General features: G+C 41.0%; 1 protein-coding gene across 1 annotated transcript in view; it reads left to right on the top strand.

Annotated features, from left to right (window-relative positions):
* Positions 1 to 2,621: 2,621 nt before the first annotated feature.
* Positions 2,622 to 19,362, top strand: part of anks1ab (ankyrin repeat and sterile alpha motif domain containing 1Ab) — a gene marked incomplete at both ends in the record, with an annotated part of 35,160 nt that continues 18,419 nt past the window's right edge. Inside the window, one exon of the mRNA XM_079186289.1 lies at positions 2,622 to 2,891. Within this exon, the coding sequence (XP_079042415.1) occupies positions 2,622 to 2,891 (270 nt within the window). The remainder of the gene's footprint in view (positions 2,892 to 19,362) is intronic.

Below are 19,362 nucleotides of genomic sequence, written 5' to 3'. Positions count from 1 at the left end.
CATACAGGGAATCACACAGCTTGTTTATGATGCTGGTGAAAGGCTGATTTGCAGTTTTGTTGCCACTTGCCGAATCGTTTTGAAGCCTATCTGAAGGTAATAGTTTCCAAGGTTGATTAGCTTTATTAGATCTTTACCCAGTGGCCTCATTCTCCTTTTCTGTAATGACGGCTGATCAGGTGGGAACCGCAGGGCACCAAATTGCAGAGAAGGATAATGATATATCAGCTGGGGTGGGGAGAAAAGCGGTTTTTGGAACTAGCGCAGTGTTATTAAAAATATCAATTGTGGACTTGTACAGCAGGTGGAAAAACATCACAAAAATGGCACCTGACTCCTGAAAACACATCCATGTGAACGGGAGCACAAACAATTTTTGGAGCACACACCCAATACACACAAACTGTGCACAGGAAAAGATTGCACTCCTGCGTGTATGTGTTTGTGTATGTTTACTGTATGCGCTGTCTCTCTGTGACTTGCACAGTGTGCATGTCTTTGTTGGAGAAGAGTGTTCATGAGTCACCACTGTCTTCAGCCCGAGGCTCAGCAGCCAGCCAGCCAGCTGAAGGAGGGGATGCATGTTTTATTTTAGTCGCTCTAATATGCCGTGAAGACATCATTATCCTGAGACATGTTGTATTCCAGAGCCTCTATTGTTTTAAAACGGCACAGAAGACGTGGGTAACTTAAACTGTTTCATCCTCATCACAGTCTTGGAGATCATTAAATGTGCAATTCAATTTGCTTCATTAGATGTGGCTTTTGTTATTGCCAGCTGAGCAGCGTGTGGCTGTGTGAGCCCTCCTTGGCGAGTGAAGGATGTGATCTTTTCTGTCATGCACATACCAGCGCTGCCCATAGGGACGAGGTGAGCATGCAAGGAACTTGGCTGATTGAGGGCACGGAGGCACGCTGTGCACGGCGACGGCTGCCTGCATACTAAGGACGCCTCACTAGAGTCTCTTTTGTCAGCATCAACTCCCTTTGAGGAGAGTCATGAATAGCACAGAGTGTTTGAGATCGTTTCTACATTCCTCCCATAGCAGCATTTCATATCTTGAATTTTATATTTATTTATTTTTTACGCCTCTGCAGAACCCAAGAGTTAATTTTTCCCTTATACATCAATGTCACAATAAAAAACACTTTATGGCGTTCACGGTTTGGTAGATGATATCAGTGTGATATTTTCCTTCAAATACATCACAAAGAAGTAAAGAAAATCTATGTAATCTAATGATTTTGGCATCAAAATCTCTTTCGCCGTGTCACCACTTTGGCCTTGATGGGATTTGTGACTGTGAAATATTATGTGCATGAAAGCATATTTGAGCTGAAGCTCCTGGTCGGGCCGAATTTACCGACAAAATATGGGAGGAGCGTCAGCCTAAATCTTCTGCTGCACTTCAGGTCATTGACACTTATGGAGTTAGGCCAAGAAGTGTTTCAGATGGATGTGGAGATAGGTGACAAAGTACATTTACTCAAGTACTGTACTTACATTTTGAGGTACTTGTACTTTACTTTTTCCAGTCTTTACTTTTTATTGCACTAGATTCATTTTTAAAGATTTAGTTACCTCGCAGATTCAGATTATTTATGCAACACACGTTTAGCTGATAAAGTATGATGTGTTATTCTATATTGAACTTCACAGCAGTATTAAAACTAGTTAAAACTAGCCCCTTATTTGCCAGCTGTATCATGTGTGGCGGTTTATATCCATGCTGGTTCACAAAAAGTCATGTCTGGCCTACAATAACAAAACTAAGCTCAACTCAGTAACCTCAGCTTCCTGCAGACAAACACACACACACACACACACACACACACACACACAGACAGAAGAAGAAGAGGAATCCCGACTCTCCCTCCTTTAAAATGGAGCAGCCACCCAGTGCGTCAGTAACCTGATTACCCCAGCTGTCAGTTTGAATAAGGCCGGGCTTTGGGATCCTCCCGTCCCCTGATCCTCAGTATGGGACGTAGCCGGTCCTCCTGGAGAGTCTGGAAACAACCTCAGAACAGGACAGACGCAACAACCACAGAGGAGGGAAAGCACGAGGGCTACACAAGTCAGCAGGTAAGAGGATGCTAAAATGAGGAGTTTCTTTTTTTAATTCTATGTCAGCTGATGGTGAAGTTTTTCACCATCAGACATTAGGCTTTATGATGTTACTCTCCTACTTCAGATTGGTCTGGGAATATTCTCTTGATATTCAATTCTATTATCACATTACTGTAAAAATACCCAGCCTGATAAGTTATAACAGACAATGTGAATGTGGGAAAGTGAATCAGAAAAAGTCACAGTTGAGAGGATAAAGGAGGGGGACCCTTTGGGGCAGCCAGCCACTAAGGGGAGGGCAACAGGATACAACTAGTGGGTTGGGCCTTGATGATTGTTTCTGTGCACAACAAATCTTTCACTTCCATGCTTCCTTCCCTCAACAGAGGAGCACTTTGTATGAGTTGGAGGCAAGTTCCTCAAGTTATACTTCATTAATCTGTGTCTTTCAGTACTTCAGAGATCCTGGATCACTCTTTGGACCCACGAAACAGGTCATATTACTGCAGGAAAGGGAGGAACCTGAGCTGCACTTGGCAGCTCCAAAACAATGGCGGAGTGCACACAGGACGCCAACCCCACCAAGGTGATCAAGAATCCACAAGCTGACATCAAGGACTCGGTCAGGGCAGCGGTCAAAGTCAGACCCGCAGACCTGGGGCTGATTCGAAGCTTGTCCAAGTCGGACTCTGACTTGTTGGCGTCACCACTCGGAGAGGAGGATGGAGGTCTGGCTGGCCGCAGTGGGTCCGTGTCTAACTGCAGCACTGGGCAACCGTCCATGGAGCGCATGCCTTCCTTTGCCTCTGAGTGGGATGAGGTAATACTCCAGCTCTGTGGATGGGAAACAAGTGGGAGGGTGTAGATGACAGAGGGAGTGGCACTGTCGGCGTTAAGGCATGGACGGGCTTTCAAGTAGAGTGTGTTAATGTCCTTAAGAGACAGTGTGTCAGCGAGAGTGAACGTGTGAGGAAAAAAAAAAGAGAGGCCGATGAAAGATGCAGCTGAGGATTAGTGAGGGAAAAAAGAAAAAGAAATGGGAAGCAGCATATTTCAAGAGAGAGGAAGGAAGGAAGGAAGGAAGGAAGGTAGGAAGGAAGGAAGGAAGGAAGGGGAGCAGAGGCAGCATTATGAGAGTGATCAAGAGTCCAGCAGAAGCAGTGATAGACTGTAGTAACTTTACCCAGGCCGTTGGCGTAGAGTGCCTGTGGGTGAGTGCTTGAATGCATGAATGGTTTGATCACTTGCACCGACCTCCCTGTAGCAGCCCTGGCATCTAAGACTAATTGGGCTTGTGCTGTCATTCCACATCCGCTCAGTACATGTCTCAGGGGCCGACCCACGCTTCCACTGTCTCCTCCTGCACTCCTCTGGCTCCTTTGCTCCGTCTTAAGCCATCTACTTTCAGCCCACTGTGAGCGATTCCCCCTCCCCCCCTCCCCAAAAACCTTAACTTGTGATTTCTGAGCACTTCGGAGCGTCAATGCCGTACCCTGAAGCACTGCAGAAACCCTGAAGAATATTAATATCTTACCAAAACATCCAGACGCACTTAAATAGTCAAAACCTTTAGGGGACAATAGCTGATGTCTGATAATACAGTGTATTATCATAGTGCACAGCTGAAAGGCAGAATTATGTAATCCAAAATAATAAATCAATTCCACAGCAGACTAGAATATTTCTGACACTTTCTGCTGAGTGTTTAATCCCCATCACAACGATAAAAAACTGTAAGATGTTATTCAGAATATGAGGTTAAATTCTTAGAATACTGCAATATTTTGTCATAACCAACAGCTATGTTGGCTAGCAACTAACTTGTCGAAGTAACAGTGAAAAGTCTGTTTAGGAGCGGTTCACATTTATCTACTTTGACTTTGTGCGTTTTTATCTGCCGATTTGATAAAAGGTTGAGCAGAATGGAGCAGAACTGCCATTAAGTCCAAGGTAATGTTCTAAATACATGTATTCAAGAAGGTATTTATCCTGGCACCCTTCTGTCAAGCTTCGAACTTTCCAGGAGTACACAGAGGATATGAACTATATGTACTGTATTAATGCTTAATAATTTATGTGAATACAGGATGTTTAATGGCATGAAGAGAGTCTACATTTTGCGGTTTGGGTTTGGATGATTCTGATATAATAGACAAAATGTGATAGTTTTCGGCAAAAAACCCCTTACAACAGAATTACATACCCAGCAATGTAAAGACAACTTTGAAAGAACATTTAGACCATAAGTAAGGCTGGTAAACTTAACCGAAAATCTCATTGTACACCCAAGTGAGACATTTTGAGATTTTTCTTATATCCTCAGAATTTCTGCAGAGTTTGGATGGAGGCTGGTCCATAATTTCTTGCTTAGGTGGTTCTGCTGGAGTTATTTGGACTCATGACCTCAGTGTTTTTGAAAAAGAAATCCTGGCTATAGCCATATTGGCCTCTACTGAGCCTGGTTATCTTTTGGGGGGGGGGGGGGGGGGCTTTCTTGCCACATGCCTTCCTCACATGCTGCTAGTAATGCTTATTTCTCATAGTGTGTCTTTGCCAAGTAACAATCTCGCATCCTCATTTTTGATAGAGTTATGCACAAAGTTATGTTGTTTCCTGCAATAGAAAAACAAGTGATCTAACAATCAAACACAAAGCAGGTGATGCTGATGCATGGATAGGTGCACAACACATACACAAAGTATGAACTTGGTGTTGTCTTCATTTGGAATTGAATTGAAACTGTCCAAACAAAGACACGTCTTAGACTCAACTTCAGTGGTCTTGACGACAGCCCTGCTGCAGTTATGGTCACAGAAAAGGGGCGTGGCTTTTACATTATGTCGTGAGCATGTCACTTTTTCATCCTTACAATAAGAGCAGTTGGGTGTCACCTCAGCTCAGAGCACTTAGACATCTTGAACTTTTACTTGACCTGTATCCCTCTCTTTGTCATCCCTCCCCGTCCCGAGCCTGCTCAATGCTCCACCCCTCTGCTCTCTGACAAAACTGTTTATTCAGGCCATGTTGGGTGGGGTGTCCTGTTCTCAAGGGCATCCTGTTTTGCAGCTGCTCTTGAGTGTCTGTTTCTCTTCCAGATTTCAAGGGATTTGTTTGGGTTGGGGATATGTGTGTGTGTGTGTGTGTGTGTGTGTGTGTGTGTGTGTGTGTGTGTGTGTGTGTGTGTGTGTGTGTGTGTGTGTGTGTGTGTGTGTGTGTGTGTGTGTGTGTGTGTGTGTTATGTGTGAGTGTGTGTGTGTTTGTGGCAAAAATGGACTCTTGTGAGTATATTTCGTCAACCACCATCAAGCGATCAACCAGCGTAAAACATTAAAGCGACACACAAGTCTCACACGGCGGCTGGGCGTTAGATCAGCTATACAAACGCACACATATGTCAGTGCATGCGCACACAGGAAGCAAACGAACTGAATACGAATGCTGGTTTTCAGATGTTGTTATCATAAAAAAGGAAGTTATGAGATAAAGCGTAACCTTTAAACCCCATTGGCATTTTCAGTGGTATATATACATTTTGAATTGTATTATGTCTGGCAGCTTGTGTAACTGCTGACCATTTTTTCCATATCTTGTCCTATTAATGAAAGTACTTGGTATTCTATTTAAACTTTTATCTGAACAAAGAGAAGAACAGTATTTGTCGATTTTTTTAACCAACACACCCAACTTTATAAAAAAAAAAACTAAATAGACGACAGGGCAAACATGTCAAGCTATCCTATTTGTACAGGGCTGGATATCAGTCAGATATAAGTGTGCGGGACACTTAAACTCATGGTTAGCCTTCTGGAGGTGCAATGTTGATACATTTAAACAAAGAAAAAGACGTACACCATGTTCACCTGTAATTGGTGGCTGCATCTGCATGATGAGTGTTAATGCCACAGTGATGGTTCAGATTCATGATGTTCACTACTGTCAGTATCGTTCTTTCGACATTTGGCTGCGGGCGTCTTTATGGATGATCACTCTTTATCAGATTCAGATCGCATAGCCTATTGGTAAAAATATATCTTGAAATCTTGAAATAAATTACAATTAGGCTACTTAAACTGAGTAATTGATTTTAGGAAAGTAGTGAGCCTGTGGTATTATCATATTTATGAAACCTTTAAGGTGATGTGACAAACAAAAATAAAAACAAAAAAAATCTTAATACCATGAGTTTCCTTTAAAACACTTTTTTTAAACTTAGGTACATACATTGATGTACAGTTTTCATTGAATTTACATGAAGGAGACAAATAAAACAAACTAAAAACCAATGAATCGTATAATCAAAAATCAAATTAAAGGAATAGATACATAAGAATTAAAAATAAATTAGTAATACCGTTAGCCGCCATCTTTATCGTCTGAGTCGGCAAAATCCAAATATGGGCAGCAGGGTGGAGCGGAAGAGAGGCTGTAACTGAGTAAATCCGCTAAAGCTTTGCTTGAACTAGAATAACGGAGTCACTAATGGCAATTGTATTTCATTTTTTTTTTGCCACATTATATCAGTTTAGTTATGCTGTTAAGCTTGACACAACAGCCATGGGTATGGAACCCAAGGTTGTGTAGCGTCGGTGATGACAAAGATGGCATTTGATAACTCATAAAACGTTGCAGGTGATGTCCTCAACTCCCGGGACACAAGTTTAACCGTTAGGTTAACGCCAGACGTTTTCAACTGGAAGTGAAGTTTTCACTTTTAATGTTGCATGTCTTTTCTGTTCAGTTAAAGTTTTGTCTCACACAGCCATCATTTCAGTGTCAACTTCATGTAAATTGTTGTAACTCCAGTTAGCTAGCTAGCGTTACCGTTAAACCTGCTTAACATTAAAGCTAAGGCGAACGTTTCGCTTGACAAACCGGTCAAAACGCCTTTTAAAGTAACATTATTTCTATGTGTATAGAAGCGAGAAAAAAACAGACTTTTGGAGGGGGGAGTAGATAACCTGTTAGCCAGCTAACTCAGCTTGATTAATGTCCACCAAAAGGTTGTGAGTTAATCCTCACTTTTGAGGTCTTCAAATGTAAATGTCCATAAATTGTATTATCAATATTCATCATTCAGCAAAAACAATTAGAAAGTGTTTGTTAGAGTTTAATAAAAAAACGGATTCATAAATAATGCAGGACACGCTCATTATTAATAATTATGAGCGTATTAATAATAATAATTAGCCCTGCCTACACTGTGCCTTGTCAACTAACACTCAACAGCTGTACTGAATGAAGAGACAGTAGGGACATTGCCATCTTGCTCTCCTACAATGCCTTTACTTCTGCATGGCAGTCGTCCCCTTAGCTGTATGATTAATGTTACTCATGTTTGACTAGTTGGACTTTCAAAGGGTACATCAGTGCAACATTGCGTGTCTACGGCAAGACACACCATACATCTCATTCAAATTGGATAACAAGTGAATAATTTGGCTGAAAGAGCAAGACTTTAAAAGTGCTCAATAGCTACATCTTGTAGACATTAATAATGTACTTCCCCTCAAACTGTTACTGCTGCTACTATTTTATATTACAAGAACACAAATCTGATAGATTAATCCAGCAGTTTTGTCTTCAATTTTGTTTCAATAACGGTCATTTAGCATGTAATGTAAACAATTATCTTGTTAAACTGCCTTGTAGCTGCCATGAAACAAGTTAGCATCCTTGTGTTGACATTTGGCAAGTTATCCACATAAATTAGAAACGTGCACCACTGACCAACACAATGGATCCCTGAATGTTTGGCATATCCACACTACTGTTACTGCTTTTATATGTTCATATAATTTAACGTGGACTCCTCCTTTTCTGTTAAAATTAATACCACAAATAACACAAACGTCGTTATACAGTAATCTTGCATTTCAGTCACCATTACATTACTAACAATAGAAATGGCATCCATGATTAAGGTGATTGATGTCTTCACCACTGTCTGTTCAATACTCAAAAGGCAAAGGTTAACACAACCACATGTTACAGATGCTTCAGTGGCTTCATTCGTGTGCGTACTCTAAATTTCCCAGCGGTATTCCTCAGGTCATTACACATGCAAGCTTTTAAAGTGCACACAGTGTGTGTGTGTGTGTGTGTGTTTATGTACCTGCTGCAACACTTACTAATGGCTGTAGTCTTACATAACACAAGCAGATTGGGACCCCTAATACCCCTAATAAAAAAAACCCATATTTATTGATATGTTACCTTTGGTTTATTACAATCTTTTTGAATGTATATGATTTATACAGCTTTAGTAATATAATAATGTTGATAGTGTGAAAACAGATATATCATAGCTCTTATAAACCAAAATTCGTTTTCATTAGTTATCTATGAATTTGAATCTGCCACAACGAAAAAGAAATAAAACTAACTTACATCTTCATGTTGGTAAATCCAGTTGATGTGGATGGAATATTTTCAAAGTACATGTAAGTTGGTTTATAATTCATATAGAGAGCCACGGCAGAGTGAACACATCTTAAGATCTGGTTTGACAGATGTGGTACATGAATATGAGAGTAGTGGTGATGGGGTTGGTGGGTGGGGGGGGGGAGGGGTGGCAGTCCTTTTTCACCTGCCACATTGCCCGTAAAATGTCTCACCGGGTGTAACACATGAGAAACCACATTTCCTCCAACCCGCTGTTAAATGCTGTTTTTCCACACATGCAATAGACCTGTTTTAAAGTCATTTTGCACCTTAAAAAAAAAAAAACAGAAGCTCTAAAATAGCGATGTGAGGATTTCAATTTGAAGGGGAAGACATGGTGGCTCCACAGTTCCATAGCTTTTAAGTAATTGTTGTATGTTATTTAGTGAAATAACAGGTTCAATCTGGCTTTCTTTGTTGTGATCACATGCTTGAAACTCAGACTAGCTCAGTTATGCTTGACTGCTGGCCGTTTTGACAACCTGGTTCAATAGAAGCTGCTTATAAATTACAGTCAGATGTGACAAATGTGCCAGATTTGGCTTTTGAAGAATCATATTTTGGAGGAAACATATTGCCCAACAGTAACATAGGAGACCAGTCAAGTTAAAGTGCCAATTAAATGTTTTATTAGAAATGAATCAAACATAACTATTTACAAAGGAGCATGGGTTTGTGGAGAGTAAACGCATCAGTAGTGAGCGGAATGTTTGGATGAGCGTGGACGGTGTATGTGCAAGTGTTGCAGGCAGCAAATTGTTCAACCATACCAAAACCTGGGCTGTGCCAATTCTAGGAGAGCAAGAGGCAGACAACGAAAAGTGGCTGATATTTGTTGCCTTGGCGGAGGCCTGAACAGCTGCCACCAAATTAGGATAACGACCCTCCTGACTGCAGGCTCCTGCAGGAGGAGACAGGTTAGTTGGAGGGGTCATAACAACATCCAATATCAACCTTTTGCAGCATTTCCATGACTTTTATTGCCCCCAAAAAACCAAGAGGTGTTGAGAACAGGGATGATTGTATAAACCATTTTCTTTTAAAACTGGTGTCTCATTTCATAATAGCTAGCTTTTATATACTTAATTAAGCAGTTTTTTGTTGCAGAAACATACATGTGTGAAGTCTCAAAGAAAAGCATATAAGACAGCAATACTTTCCCCCCAAAACGTTTTTTTTTATTAAAATATCTACGTGTGTTTATATATATATATTTATATGTAAAATATGTATAGACATACATTCAAATTCTCAACTTTACAATTTTGCTTTCATTATAGATGGAACAAGTAGTCGATCAATCAATCCTCAGATCGACAGAAAAATTATTTTTAACTTTTTTGAAATTGGTAAATCATTTAAATCAGTTTTCAAACAAAAATGACAAATATTTAAGAGTCCAAGTTTTGCCTTTGTGCGGATTTGCTGCTTTCCTTTGTCTCATGTAATAATTTAATATCTTTAGGTTTTGGACTGTTGGTCCGACATTTAAACGCTTCCCGAAATTGTGATGGCACTTCATAGGTCAAGCAATGAATCCTAAATACAATCAGCAGCAGCAGCTGTTAGTTGCAGCCGTACATCTCACCCGTCAGTCACGTATATAGAGTTGATAAGTCTTATTTTGTATAGGTGGGAAAATACACACTATGGAATTTAATTTATGATAATCTGACGTTACCTTACATTAAGTCCCAATCCCAGCACTACTTGACAGGCTGAATGCAGCGTGGAAAAATCCACACAAATGAAGTGATGCTATACTCTATCATTCAGATGCATTAGCACTGTCAGAATCTTACGTTTATTTTCTTGTAGTCGTTAATAAAGTAACTGGTCCCTGACTGAAACCAATACAAAAGCATTAATTAAATGCTATGTCCCCTAAAAGACCTAAATGACTAAAATATTTGACGCTTAGAATGATAACTTTAACTATAAAATTGTATCAAATTCATGTCACCATGCCTCGCCACATTTATAGCACACCATAAATGCCATCATGACTTTATTATGATCATTCTTAGTAGCTTTATTTATGCTGTGTGGTTTCAAAGCTGTCCAATACATAAAAAAAACAACAATCATCAAATCATGAGCACTGCTGGATAGAATTATGTGATCTGGGTCTTGTATAGTGGGGAGCTACTGGCCCATCTGTCTTTATTGACAATGATACTGAGTGGTAATCCTGTTTCCAGGCCAGCGCCAGTGAGGCAGGCAGCCTTTTTGGTTAGTTTATTATATCAGCCATCATTTCCATTATCTGCTCTGCTTCGGGCTCACTGCCATCGTTTATGTGCGGGAGACGTTGGCTCAGTGGACAATATTGTACTCGCTATCGCTAAAGCACATTGTTCAAGATTATTTCACATTATCCCAATCTTATTTGGTAGCATGTAGTTTACTAGACAAGAAAGATGCGAAGACAGGCAATTGCATGCAAAAGAAGATCACTTGCTGAATTAGGATCACATGACTTTAGAGTGTTGCTGCAGTACTCTAAATATGTCAGTAATTATACTAAATTCTCATTGATCCGTTGAGGAACACTACTGCCCCACAATGCAATGCACACATGAAATCGAGAAGCAGCTCAAAGCTTGAAAAATTGGGGAAGGTGAGCCAGTTTCAGGAACATCCTGTAAAACAAAGAAGGGAGTGAACCTTTTACAAGTTTAATTGGCAGCAGTGTTCACAGCCGTCGCAGTGTGATGATTGACAGCTTATGTCTCATACAGTTGGTACAAAATCATTTATTGTATTCTGGCTGCATGAATATGAAGATTAGCGCACTGAATCAAGGTGGGACACAGCTATGGTTTCTAAATTGGCTCATTGTATTTGCTGCTTTATTGATTTGTTTTTTGATTAGGTTTTTCAAAGCCCATAGCGGACAGGGATTGATCATAAAAGAGGTGGCATCGAGGCTAAATATACTGTAAGGCACTTTTGTTAATAGTGGAGGCTGGAATTTGTTGTCTTATATTATATCATGTAATTATTGTACAGTTTGATTTTGTTTGCACCATTTTTGCCATTTCTTTCTGTCATCTGAGCACTTTTGTGGCACAGGGCCATTTCAGTGCAGTATGACCCTTTTGCCCAAAATGACTGGTTCAATAAATCTGAGAACACAAAACAGATAATTGGTGGGGCCGTAGGTAGAGCAGATTGTCCATTGATCACAGGGTTGGTAGTTACATGTCGGAGTGACCTTGAGCAAGACACTAAGCCCGATTGTCAGGTTAGTGTGAATGGGTGAACGTGAATGAGCGGCAAAAGCCTTGTAAAGTGCTTTGAATAAAAGCGCTGTATGAAAAAAATGGAGCCAAGTTTAGATAATTGGGAACATTTCCAATTTATTTTGATTACATTAGAATATTCAGTTCCCTGGTTTATACAAGTATTTCTGGACTCCAACTTTTCTCTCATGGAACAGTGCCATATATGTATATATGCTGCATATTTTCCAGGGCCAGCGAAGCACGTAATGAATGTAGGTATAATAAGGCCTGTAGGGGAACTCACTGAGGCTGACTGACTCAGGATAAAAAGTGCCCAATGTGGAGCTCTCTTCATATGTTCAAGCAATCTGTAAAAAGATGCAGTCGATGTTTAGAGATGCATATATCAACACCAATTGATACTGATATTGGATATCTCTCCGATACTGACTCAAATAGCTGGATCGGGTATCGGATACCATTATTTCAATAAATAATCATTTTGTTTTGCAAAGTTAGGAAAGCAAGATTGATGTTAAGCCTGATGATGCCTTCACATAATAGAATAGTCCCAGTCTCTTCCACACAGTGACCCATACAGGTTATTGATTAAAAACTGGTGTAAACACAAGACCCATTTTGGGTCAGGTCTGTTTTGTGTTTTTTTGACTTGATCTGACTGACATTGAATCAAGTCCTCAGTAGAGTTGGTCTCAGATCCTGGAGGAAACAGAGAGCATAACGGAGCATAACTTCTCTAAGAAGTGGGGAGTGCACTCCAAGAAAGATCTATCTTAACCATTCCTTTGCTCAGTTATTCTCCAAATGAGTCAATTCCTTTTTCCATGTTTTATCACCTGTTTTGAGTTTGAGAAGAACAAGTCATACTCTATAGAAGATAGTCAGAATAAAGCAAATGCTAGGACATGAATTGTAAAAAGAAGAAAAAAAAGATCAGTGATTTCCCCTTACTGTCATATCTTTTCATTTGTAACACTTGAGCTTGTAAAGGTAATAAAATGGATAATGTTTGAAGCGTGTGCATGAATTGAAGTGCAGCTCAACCTGTATTAGCATGTAAATCATTTCAGGATGTGGAACTATCACTCAGAGTTGAGCACCAGGGATTTAATCACAGTCCGCTCAGATCCCCATGTGCTTCTTAACGGCACCATCAATTACGTCTTTGTGTGAATAGATCTTCTTAGTTGATTATTTCCATCCTGCTCCCAGACATTCAGTGGAAAGTGCTCCCTGAGTCAAATTAATTCCCATTGAGTTTAACTGCACCTTCCTCTTTTGGTTTAAAGATCATATAAATAGGGTGGACAATATAATAGAAACACCTGTCAATGTCAGCTGGCACCTCTCAGTGTATTATTTCTTATGGTTTTAAAAATGAATTTACAACCTGATTCTCACCTGCCATCTGCTGTTTAAAGCTGAAATGGATCGAGCAGTTAAAGACACTGATGGAGCAGTTGTCGGATTCCAACCTGCCGGCTGGCCTCTTCTTGTGGCGTTTGCATGTGGTGTGAATGTTTGAATGGTTGCATGTCCCTGTGATTAACCGGCCAACCCGTGTACCCCGCCTCTCGCCCAATGTCAGCTGGGATTGGCTCCAGTCCCCCCCCCCCCCCCCCCCAACACACAAGGTTAAGTGGGTTTAGCTAATGGATGGATGGAAATGGAAATACTAATGGACCAATTGACCTCAGTTCATACGGCAAGTCTGTTTCATGAACTGATGTGGAAAATAATTTTGACATATCTAACAATACATTTCTCGTTTGAATAACATAAATATATTCAACACGTTCCTCGTCCATCCCTGAGCCAAACAGCTGGCTATTCGTCGGATGACGCTGAGTGTGCGTTATGAAATATTTCCGCACTTAAACTATGATGATGCAGGCTTCCCTAGAGGCAGCATTTTGGTGACTGGTTTTAATAACGATGCACTTATGCTCAGACGTAATGTAGTCCTGATGTGTGTGTGTGTGTGTGTGTGTGTGTGGGTGTGTGTGATATAGAATGTAACTGGGTTAATTCAAAGAGTAATGTGAGGTCTGTATTGCTGGAGGCATATGCCATGCGTCCCACGTGCCTGACTTCCAAATTAATCAAGGCTTTTCCACAGTGTTGATGCCACTAGCGAAGTGCATAGGGCTTTTTCAAACACTAAATATTACATCAAATAAGCCTGGCTGTGTCTCTGGTGTCACTAGTGAAAGCAGAATCAGCTTTTCAGGCTCGCAAAAATCTTCATTGCCGATTGTGAATAGACTAGTCTAGTGATTCTAAATTTAGATCTGCAATAGCTTGCACATGACATTTTAGGTGACTCCAGTCTGCTAATTGCCTCGTTTAAAAATTGTCAAAATAACTTCTTGCAGATATCCTCTTTTCTACCACAGTCAAAGAATATAAAATGATAATAATACGTAAAGTGTGTTCTCTATAGAATGGAGCGAATGGTACACTTGATCGTCCTGCTGTCCTTCAAGCATGAAGTGTCAGCAAGTAATGTGGTTTCTGTGGACAAATTGCGATAAGTGATTATTATTCAAATATGCAGTACATTTAATGGATCCCAGAGTGTTTGTTTTCGTTGGGATATCATGACTTGTGAATACCACTTTGTTTATTTATATGGAAGGAATATGACACCGGGTACTTCACAATGTGTGTTCCACTCGAGCTTAATGAAATCAGTGAAATGCAATCCTTGTATTTCAATGTTTAATAAGAGGGAACAGTGACAGGACATGAGGATAACAACTCATCTCACACCTGTTCTAAGTAGTCCCACCTTATTCAGCTCTCGCTCCGTTGCTTGTTCACTATTAGCATAGCATAGCATGCGTGGCTATGTCAAACATTAATGAAATGTGCAACTCCTGGCTACATTGTTTAAATTACATTACAAAAATAAACAAAGAGTGAACATGACAATTCGTGGTTTTCACATGGGGGTTGTGTGCAAGGCCATTTGTTGTCTCGACAGTGTGACTTCCTGTCATCACCATGAGTTTGACAGGCAAACCGCCCAACCCCCGATAAAAGGTTTGGTTTTTGTCTGCATTAATCAGATGAGATACATATGTAAAGTGTTAATTAGCAAGCTTTATAGATGCAGGTAGTTAGATTTTCTCTAACTGAAGAAAAAACTAAAGCACATTTGTTGTCCTACTTATATTTCCTGACCGCTTTTTATAACCCACTGCATCTAGTTCCGAAAGCACTTTGCTGGAACTTGAGTTACTGTTCAGTTATCCAGCAAATAAACAAAAGCAAACAACCTGGAAATGTATTTTGGCTCTCCTGGAAAGCCTGAGACTACTTAAATAAACATTTCTGTCTCTAAGCCCCTAAACAACTCTTCTCTGAGTTGCTCTGTAATCTCCTGCATGCAGCGTTGTGCTCACTTAACCTTGCAGTAAGCGGTTGCCTTCCTTCTGTGAAGTTTAAATAATACAGGTCTGAGAGGGCAATCAAAGACTCACAAAGAAACAGCCAGCAACAGATCTGAATCTCTGGAGGGTTAGTCTGTGCGCCGTACGGACTCGGCTACGCGGCCTAACAGGCCTCAATAGTTTGGAGTTTCAAAAGCTTCCCGATTGTAATTCACCTCATCACCCCGCTGTGCTTCTGCTGAGTCGTGGGTTGGTCATTGACGTTGGACTGCTGCTTGTAATCCATCATTGCAAAACAGCCCGCCTCCACTCCAGTACTCCCAGCAGCAGCAGCTCTTTTGTCCTCACCCAGTGCCTTCAGTGTTTCCTGCTTTCTAATTGGTTTGGCTGATGGAGGATTGGTAATTGACATTTCCCCGATCTTTCATGCTTGTTCTCTTCAACAGATTGAGAAGATCATGAACTTGATTGGAGCAGGCATTGAAACGTCCAAAAAGAAACAGCCCGCCCCGAGCTCAGGTAACGCCTCACCACCTTCTATCTTTTCTCGGTGATAGACCTTTTTTCATTCATGCTGAATTGAGCTATATTTTTCTTCCAGAGATATGACTATGTGGTGTGTACTTTATTGGTTGGTTAACGCAAAATGACAACTGGGTCCAAATGAGTCCTATTCATTAACCATTTATAAAGCTCTTAATTGCTCTTGTTGCTGCATTCATGATAGCTCTGTAGAGTTTATTGGGCGGGAATTATACGTAATGTTAGCAGCAACCAAACTTCTCACAGCCTTTAACTGATTTGTGAACAGCTTTCTAAGAGCTGCTGTTCAGTATTCAAACACAGCTTCAGAGAGGACGGAGGGGAGGTTTTTGTTTGTCCTTATAAGTCACAGAGATTCAAGCTGACACTTGTTTGGCACGTTGTTGTTATTTGTTAGACACAAGGTTTCCACTTTGAGGGAAATCTAATTCAAAATTCCCCTCACTGTCATATTTTTTTCTTTTCTGGAGTTACTGTATATCTCAATAGGGCTTGAATTGACAGTATGCTTCATCAAGCGTCCTTCAGGCGGTTCAGCGGGAGAAGCCAGCTGGCATCGGCTCAGTTTGTTTAGATAACCCTCCTGAGTTGATACAGTGTAAAGCTTCCTCTATCAGAGACTCTGCCATAAGGTGGTTTCATCATACAGTATTGTGTAACAGCTCCTCTGGGTATGCACGGGACTGCCTTTTAGGAGTCAGGTTTATTAAGATACAATTGCCATTTGTTATGCGCCGTATGTTTTACGGATTAACAATCTGCTGACCACTGCAAGGTGGAGCACGGCCCAAGCTGGAAGACAGAAACGGTAAAATATGTGGTGGTGATAAAAGGATATAAAGCAAGGAGGCAGAAAAGTGGAGATGAAATTACATTTGAATTAGGAGAATTAAGGCTTTTACTGCCGCACCACCATTTAACCCTACTCGTGTCAGTGTGTGGTATATTACGTCTTACATCACTTCTTCCTGTCAGCCCATTACAAAGCAAGCCGTTAAAATGGCAATACGCGACAATTATTCATAAAAGGTAAGTGATAGTTTGACCTGCTCAACCAATTAAACAAAATGCTGAGTCTACAAAATGACAAGGGCTTCTACTCCTTTAATCAACTCTCTTCTTCATTTAATGTGTTTCAATGAATTTGAAATTGGAGGGGCGCTCGCATTTTCACAAAAGTGAAACACAATTTGTGTATCCATCCCGTGATTCGGATCCACTCCAACCTTTAATAGGTTATTCTTTTGCCCATGCTTCACTCTTCAACCAATTTTCATAAATATCGGGCCAGTTATTTCTCCTGCTGACAGACAGACTAACCAACCCAACCAAAAGCATTACCTCTTTGGCAGAGTTAATAACTATAAAGCATCTTTCAGAAACAAACTGCAGCTCAGTGTGCCTTACGTGAGAAAAAAAGAAAAAAGAAAAGTGTCGACAATTGAAACAAGTTAGATGACTGAAATACATACGAGAAGGGAAGCAAATGAATAAACAATAAAACATAATTAAATAAACAATAAAATAACTGTAACTCTAAAAGAATAATTGCAGTAAGAATAACCAAGACAAGATGCATATTAGCAAAGCAATCCTAAAGCAAAGCTGGTTTCTATTTACATTGTTAGATTAATTGCTAGCCTAACAATTAACGCCAGAGGTTATTCTACATTACATAAGAGGAAATATGTTGTTTGTTTTTTTGTTCTTCTACACATATAGGTGTGTGCTATTTATAGGCCTTGTTTGAAGAACAGCATGCAGAAAGTGTCCCAGATTCCGCTGAGTCATGCAGTCGCTCCCCCGATTTTAATCAGAGATCGTGCACAAGTAGTTCTGGAGGTTGCGAAGATGCTTTTGTTGCTGTTTTTGTGCGTGACGCTTAGCAAAAAGGGCACATCTCTTTTCTTCACAATGTAACGAAAGAGAACAAACAGGTACCCTTCAGCGTCATCGCCAGGAGAGGGAGGGAGGGAGAGGAGGGGGTTAGAGAAGGAGATAAGGGAGATTACACAAAGATGGAAACCTAAATTGTCCCTCTGCATTCCACCTTTATCTTTTTATTGTGACAGAACTGTGAAAAGCCTCAGCCCTGTTTCAGTGTATTCTCTTTCCATACACCTTTTCCTGGTGTGCTCTCCGTCTCATATCAGGAGCAAAAGGAATGGCCATTTCATCTTCCAGAAGCAGAATTCTGAACGTCTGATTTCTGTGGCTGTTTTTTTGATAAACCGGCCCTGCGATTTGTGCGCCATTCTGCACACACAAGGATGAGGTTGTTTGTGTTGTGTGTCCATCACGGGTGCCTCGATTGTGTGCTAACAGAGCACTGAGTAAATGAGCTTAAAAAGAGAGAGGGAGCGGAGAGAGAGCTCGGCTAACAGCACACAGGAGGCATCGGCTCAGTTTGTGTACAGGCACGCTCAGACGTTCAAAGGAAGAGTCCGCCTTCAGTTTCCCTGAATTAATTCAGCTTTGCGACTCATTTTCTCCACTGCTTGGGTGTGTTGACAAGGAGCTAGTTCTTTTCTCCTGCTCTGATAAAGAGGCACGGCTTTATCGAGGCACAACCTCTGCCTCAACCTCTGTAAATAAGTCTTTCTGGATGCTCCTTGGAGCCACGTCTAGCAGTAGCAGGGCTCAAACGGTACACAAACCCACTTGGATAGATGTGACAGCTTGGTCTGTTTAACAGGGGATAAGACAGTGGAGGAGCATATACTCTGTCAGTCAGTAATTAGGTCCGACTACCGTGGGAGGTGTTGCTGTCCCAAATAAATGGAAGTAATTGGATGGGGTGGCGGGTATTTTTAACAGTCTTTGTCTGGATACCGTGGTGTAAGAGCTGACTTTGGCATGAGGCTTGGGAGGAAAGAGTAAAGAAGGTGGAGTTGTGGGATCTCGTAGTGAATCATAATTAGTCCGCTTCAATCCTTCTTACGTCCTATTACCATCTTATCTCGCTCATATGTTTCATCACCTCCTCCTACTCGTCTTTCTCTGTCTCTTATCAGTCTCCTGCTCATTCTCTCTCTCTCCCTGTCTCGCTCGTTCCCTCCTTCCATCATCTTTCTCCTCACTCAGGGCAAATCTGACAGCAGCTCCTCTATCTGATAACAAATGATGAGCGCTGGTCCTCGTGTATGACTGACGGGTCACGGAGACCTGACGTGGCCTTTTACCTGATCGGTAACGCCAGAGCAACAGGGGTACAGGCGGCCAATTACGGAGGAGGCTCAATCAATAGCCCTTCACTTTGCTTCCCTCAGTTGGCACCGCTTCTCCTTGCCCTGACTGCCTTACTGACTGGCTGACTACCCATCTGGGAATGTGTGAGGTGATTGCTCGCAGCTTGAAAGCCTGCGTAATTACGCTCTGCCTTCAGCTGTATCCAGATAACACCCGTGATGGACACAGTGAGCAGCCCTGCATAGGTGGGTGGTTAAAGTCTACAACTTCCTGTGTAAACTCTGGTAAAGCCTTACCCCAAATCTATCTTAGCTATATATTATCTCACTTGTTTATCCAGGCTTTTCCCCGTTAGAAGCCTCCGTTATGCTCTAAAAGATGTGCAATATGAAGTGAGCATCTGGAGGTACATAATGGAATTTGCCTCCTGGTGTATGACTGGGTGAGATGAAGAAGAGACAGGACTTAAAAGTGC

This window comes from Pholis gunnellus (assembly GCF_910591455.1).
Source record: "Pholis gunnellus genome assembly, chromosome: 3".
Taxonomy (NCBI): Eukaryota; Metazoa; Chordata; class Actinopteri; order Perciformes; family Pholidae; genus Pholis; species Pholis gunnellus.
This window is presented reverse-complemented; position numbering and strand designations above follow the sequence as displayed.